The 6,480-nt window shown below is 42.6% G+C and overlaps 1 protein-coding gene across 1 annotated transcript in view; it reads left to right on the forward strand.

Moving 5' to 3' along the window:
- Prps1 (phosphoribosyl pyrophosphate synthetase 1) overlaps nucleotides 1–1,245 on the forward strand; it is a 19,230-nt gene extending 17,985 nt beyond the window's left edge. The window contains exon 7 of the mRNA XM_031368739.1: nucleotides 269–1,245. Coding sequence (XP_031224599.1) covers nucleotides 269–361 — 93 coding nt within the window. The 3' untranslated portion in view covers nucleotides 362–1,245. The remainder of the gene's footprint in view (nucleotides 1–268) is intronic.
- The last annotated feature ends 5,235 nt before the right edge of the window (nucleotides 1,246–6,480 follow it).

Raw genomic sequence — 6,480 nt, forward strand, 5'->3', positions numbered from 1 at the left:
TCAGAAATCCACCTGCCTCTGCCTCCCAAGTGCTGGGATTAAAGGCGTGGGTCACCACTGCCCAGCTTAGAATCACTCTTCTAATGATCTTGAGTTAGGGTTTGCATCTTAACTCCTTCCTAAGTGGTTATAGTAAAAGTGAGAAGTTGAGTGCTAGATCCTTAGTTTGCTTTCCAGGCTGTTCATTTAGGCTACAGATAGGCCTATAAACTCTGTTCTTGCATACTAACCTGGTGTGGTTTTGTTTTGTTTTGTTTTGCCCTCCTAGGTGATTGACATCTCTATGATCCTTGCAGAAGCCATCAGGAGAACCCACAACGGAGAATCTGTCTCCTACCTGTTCAGCCATGTTCCTTTATAATATAGTATCTTCTGAAACATTTTGGAAATAAACCAACCCAACCCTTGTTTTTCTTGGTATTGGTGAGTTCAGCAGAAGACCCATCTTGCTTCAGTATAGCTTTTTACATCCCACATTAGTTGTATTGGAATTTATCCTAAGTTGGAGAAAGATTGCTATTAACTGCTAGGGTGCCTGACCTGCACTGTTGCATCCTGGCTTTCTTGTTTACTTTGTGAGCCTCGAAGCTTTAAGTTGAGCTCAGCTGTTGAAAGATGTATAAACTGTTAAGAGAGTATTCCACACGGTCCTTAGGGCGTGATTAACGAAGCTCATACTCCATTGCATGTGAGTGCTTTGGGGTTTCCTTCATTCAGTATAACTAGCAGCAAAGCCAGTCCATGTGTAATACATATTCAGAGGTCTACAGCAAAGAACCCTGAGCATCCTTAAACATAGTTCAGCTGTTGAGCACCCTGTAAAGCAGGGGCCTGTAGCTCAATGCAGTAATTCATTTGTGGGAGGAAGAAGCCTGATCCATTGCCATCTGTTTAACTCTATAGCTTGGATTCTGTCTACCTATTCCTTTCCAGTTAGCTTTCCCTTTAGCTCTCTTGACCCTTTCCTAGCCAGATATCTTGGACTCAGTGATCACTGGAACAAACTCTTCTTTCTGTGAGACAGACTTGCTTCTTGCTCTGAAACTGCTAACATTCACCTTAGGTAGTCTGCTGCAGCACGATCCTCCACAGCCTACCACCTCTGACGTGGTGGGGTTTAGGGGGTGTCGTAGTGCCTTTTGATTAATTTAAGTATTTAATTTTTATCTTCCTTGGATCCGTTTGGCCTCTCAATGGAACTTATTGTATTGTGTAGAATAAACTTAATAAAATGTCGTGTGTGCAGTTTTGAGTGTGCTGTCATATCCACTGATTTCCCTGCTGACGTTTGTCTTCAGTGTTTCACTGGCCAGCAGCTCTTTCTTCCCCAACCATTTTAGCCACCTTGTTAAGAGAAGCAAGACTTTAAAGTATCTGAGGTTTAGTGAGAATTAGAACTAATTAATTCTGTGTAGTGTACATGAATTATATGAAGCATAGTTAATTCCTTCTGGGTTTCGGCCACTTATTCCTGGAAATCCAAATTCCTATTTCTTTTGAGCTGATTTTGTCTAATGTGATAATTTCCCTCCTTCACCAGTGCTTAATTTCTAAATATAACATAGGATTGTAAGCATTCAGAATTATAATGCACTCCAAGATTATAAATGAGTTTCTTTATACTTCTTTGAGACACACTGATTAAAGACCTTGGTGGAGAGTGCTCCTTTGTTCTTTTTTTTTTTTAAGATTTATTTATTTATTTATTTATTTTATGTATATGAGTGCACACTGTAGTTGTACAGATGGTTGTGAGCCTTCATCTGGTTGTTGGGAATTGACTTTAGGACCTCTGCTCACTCCAATCAACTGCGCTCACTCGCTCAGTCCCTGCTCACTCAGGCCCAAAGATTTATTTATTATAAATAAGTACACTGTACCTGTCTTCAGACACACCAGAAGAGGGCATCAGATCTCATTATGGATAGTTGTGAGCCATGTGGTTGCTGGGATTTGAACTCAGGACCTTTGGAAGAGGAGTCGGTGCTCTTACCCACTGAACCATCTCACCAGCCCCCTTTGTTCTTTTAAACCTTGATCTACTTTTTTTTCAGGGAGGGTTGGTTTTCTTTTGGTTTTTCAAGACGGTTTCTCTGTATAAGGGTTGGTTTTCTTGTTTTGCTTTTTTGTTGTTTGGGGGTGTTTTGAATTTTGAGACAGGGTTTCCTCTGTGTTACTGTTCTAGCTATCCTGGAACTCACTTTGTAGACCAGGCTGGCCTAGAACTCAAGAGATCCTTCTGCCTCTGCCTCTGGGCTTAAAGGTACCACCGTGCCCCGCCTCTGGGTCTTTTTATTTCATGATGCTTTTGTTGAATATGGGGATAGCTGTGTTATACTTTTGACAAGAGTGAATGAAGAAGGACTAGAGTAAGCTATGACATCTTTTTTTTTTCCTGGGAAAAAAAAAGGTCAGGGAGGTAATTGTGCTTCTTCCTGAAGTATTGGATCAGTGTGTCAAGGGTCATCATTTCAGAATACAGTAGTTACTTAGCCACAAATACTATCCAAGATCCATACTGAATACCTGAAACCAGAGGGACTATGTAGTCATATATAAACTAGGTTTTTCCCTATACAAAAAGCACACCTATGATATTTATAAACTAGGCACTGGTAAGAGCAATTACAGCTCCACTGATAAAATTGACCGGATCACTATTGTGCCTTGGGATCATTAGGGGAAGTAAGAGATGTAATAGGCTGTTAGCATGTATAGTGTGCCTGTCCTGGACAAAGAAGGATCCTTGTGTCTTAGGCAGGATTATGCAATAGCATTGCATCTCATGCAACACAATTTAAAATGTTAACATTTTTTTGTCTATGTGCACATGGGTGTGTGAGATACCACATACCTGTGGAGGTCAGAAAACAACTTGAAAATTATCCTTCTACCACAGGAGTCCCAGGAACTTAACTCAAGCCAGGTTGCTCAGCGAGTGCCTGTATCCACCAGCCCCAACAACTGTTTTGGGGTCTGTCATATGTTTGAGGCAAGGTCTCACTGTAGCCCTGGCTGGCCAGGAACAGGCTAGTTATAAATTTGGAGAGAGATCTGCCCCTTGAGTGCTGGGATTAAGTGTGTGTGTCCTGTACCCAGCTCCCAACAGTGAATTTATAGTCTATTTTGTTTTTAATGATGCTTTGCTGATGAATGTATTCTTTCACCATGTGGGTCCTGGGGATCAAACTAGGTCATCATGTATTGAGACTGTGCCATCTGGCCAGCCCCTTAGGGTTTGGAAACAGGGTCTGTAGTCCAGATTGGCCTAGAACACAACAGTATTTCGGGTTTATCTTAATTTTGTGGCAATCCTGCTCCAGCCTCCTGAGTACTAGATTACAGGTGTGAGCCACTACACCTGTTTTTGCGGTGGGTTCTTAGCTGATTTGGCAGGAGGTAGCACCACAGTGGTACAGTTCACAGGAAAGTCCCTGTGATCCGAGAGACCTTACCAGTGTTTCACACTTGTAAAGCCAACGATTCTGTAAGACAAGGCCGGGGGCTCTTTTCCAGAACTGGAAGTGTTCTGCTAGAGACAAGGGTGGAAGTGCACGCCTAGTTTGGAGAGGCCGAGATAGGAAGGCTGCCATGAATTTGAGCCATCTTTTCTATCTCAGAAAAGGGGTATTCCCTATTAAAAGTGTTAGGGTCACTTAGTAGCACAAGACTCTTAAACTGAGGGTTATTATGAAATACCTAGAATTGAGTTTTGAAAAAGCACTATCTCTATTTGGCCTGCCTTCCTATCCCTCTCTGCCAAGGAAGTGGTCTGCAGAAGGGAATCCAGTGATAAGTGCTCCGTGCTGCACACACAGAATGAACAAGGCTAAAAAAGGTAGCTTCGCACTCACCCAGGCCCAGTGCTCAGGCTAGAGACCATTAGGAGACAGTGCTCTATGTGGAAAACACATTACATGAGGAGGGGAAGTGGAGTCAGTCCCTAAGTGTTAGTCTGTGTCTCCATCTTTACCAAGGCCTCAGTTGGTTGGCCTCCTGAAGTCAACACCTGAACACTTGGCTTTTTCTTTTTTCTCGGCTTTTGTGAAAGACTATCCCACCTCCACCCACCCACCCCCGGGGTTCTTGCAACCCATGCATATTAGGACCTCAGGTTTGGATACAAGAGGGTCCATGCATCTTTGGAGTCCTCTTTAGGACATCATCTGTGATAATAAATCACCTTAGTCATCTATGTACTGACCTCTTGTAACTGCAAATGGGAGAAGAAACACACTACACAGTGACAGGAAAGCAGGCACACACTTGAAATGAATTCCTGTCACATTTCCAAGCCAAGAATTGATAGTCTTGTACCTATTAGTACTTCACTGGTTTCTCCCAACTGTTTCTTGCAACCAAGTACCACAAAATAGAAGTGGGCTCCAGGGTACTGCTGCACCTAACCAGAAGCTAACTGTTGAGACAGCAGGGAGTTAATGACATGGATTCCGGCTAGTGATTTCCTCTTTAAAATTTTTTGAAGGTTTTTCTAAAAGACATAGTCTAGACTGACCTCCACATCCTAACTCCCTTGTGTGTTTAAAATTTTTGTTTTGTTTTGTTTTTTTCGAGACAGAGTTTCTCTGTATAGCCCTTGCCTGTCCTGGAACTCACTCCATAGACCAGGCTGGCCTCAAACTCAGAAATCCACCTGCCTCTGCCTCCCAAGTGCTGGGATTAAAGGCGTGCGCCACCACTGCCCAGCCGTGTTTAAGATTTTTAAAACTATATTTAAGCCGGGCGGTGGTGGCACACGCCTTTAATCCCAGCACTTTGGAGGTAGAGGCAGGAGAAACCCTGTCTACAAAACAAAACAAAAAAACCCAACAACTTTATTTCAGACTTATGTAGTCTCCCTACGTATCCCTGTCTGCCTTGGAACTCCCAGAGATCTGCCTGCCTCAGCTTCCCGAGTACTGCGATTAAGGGCACGTGGCATCACACCTGGCTTAAGATGTTTATGTGTACCAGTAGGAGCATGTCGGTTTGCATACCTACGTGCAGATACCCATGACTGCCACAAGGGGGCATCAGATCCCCTGGAGTTGGCGTTACAACTCAGAGCAACAAGCATCTAAATGGCTGAGATGACTATTCATTCCTCCCTCCATGTCTTGAGATCTGTTTTGCTCTTGTAAATCTTTGTTCACCTGAGATTCCTTGTATAACAATAGCCAGGTATGGTGGCATACACCTGCAATTACTGTGTTTCAGTACTTGGGAAGCAAGAAGGTAACCACAAAAGAGAGGCAGAAAGAAGAGGTGATAGAGGAGGAGAAAGCAAATTCTGCCAAATAGTATGTCAGAAGGTTGATGATCAATGGAATCATGTTAAAATATATATCTCTTTATAGTTTTTTTCATTATTATAAAATGATGTTTCCCTTTGTTTTTCCTTGGGGAGGGTACAGCATTTTTGAGACAGGATCTGAAATCCTGGCCATCCTTTCTCTGGTCCCAACATGTACCACCATGCCTGGCTTAATTTTTCTTTTTAAAAGTTATTTTTAAGCCAGCTGTGGTAGCCCATACCTTTAATAAAAGCACTCAGGAGGCAGATACGTGCAGATTTCTCAGTCTAGTCTACATAGCAAGTTCCAGTACATTTAAAGCTACATAATGAGACCTGTCTCAAAAACAAAAAAGTATACAATTTTTAAATGATCGTGTAGGGCTAACAAGATAGCTCACCAGCCCTGGCAGTGGTGGTACATGCCTTTAATCCCAGTACTTAGGAGGCAGAAGCAGGTAGATTTCTGAGTTCAAGGCCAGCCTGGGCCATAGCATATGCCCTTCCACACAAAATAAATAAATTTAATTTAAACGAAATATAATTTTGTATATATTTGAATTTTATAGCATAAGGATACATATGGGTTATAAAATACATATAAATTATAAAATTACTATAGTGCAGCAAATTAACATATCCATTGTCTCATACACACTTTTTGTGACAAGAGCAACTGTATTCTGCTTATTTAAAACTTCCAGGCTAGGGACATCATAGTTCAGTTGGTACAGTGCCTACCTAGCATGCACAAGGCCCTGGGTTTGACCATAGGGGGAAAAAAATTACCTATAACCCTAGCAGTTTGGAGGTAAAGGCAGGAAGAGTTCAAGATCATCCTTGGCTACACTTACAACACTGAAGAAATGTGCTGAACAGTGGTAGTGTACACCTTTAGTCCCAGCATTTGGGAGTTAGAGGCAGGCAGATCTCTTGAGTATGAGGCCAGCCTGGTCTACAGAAGTTCCAGGATAGCCAATGCTACATAGAGAAACCCTTTCTTGAAAAACCAAGCCAAACCAAACAACAGAAATGGCTGCCTCTAGGGGGCATAAAGCAGAGGCTTTAGAGGAGGAACAGACAACAATGGGAGTCGCTATGGCTGGAGGCTCTTAGCAGTGGGATGTGAGATAGCCTAAGCACCTGTCAGCTTTCCAGTAGTCATGGTAACAGCACAGTGCCCAGTG

Source organism: Mastomys coucha, chromosome X (genome assembly GCF_008632895.1).
Source record: "Mastomys coucha isolate ucsf_1 chromosome X, UCSF_Mcou_1, whole genome shotgun sequence".
Lineage (NCBI taxonomy): Eukaryota > Metazoa > Chordata > Mammalia > Rodentia > Muridae > Mastomys > Mastomys coucha.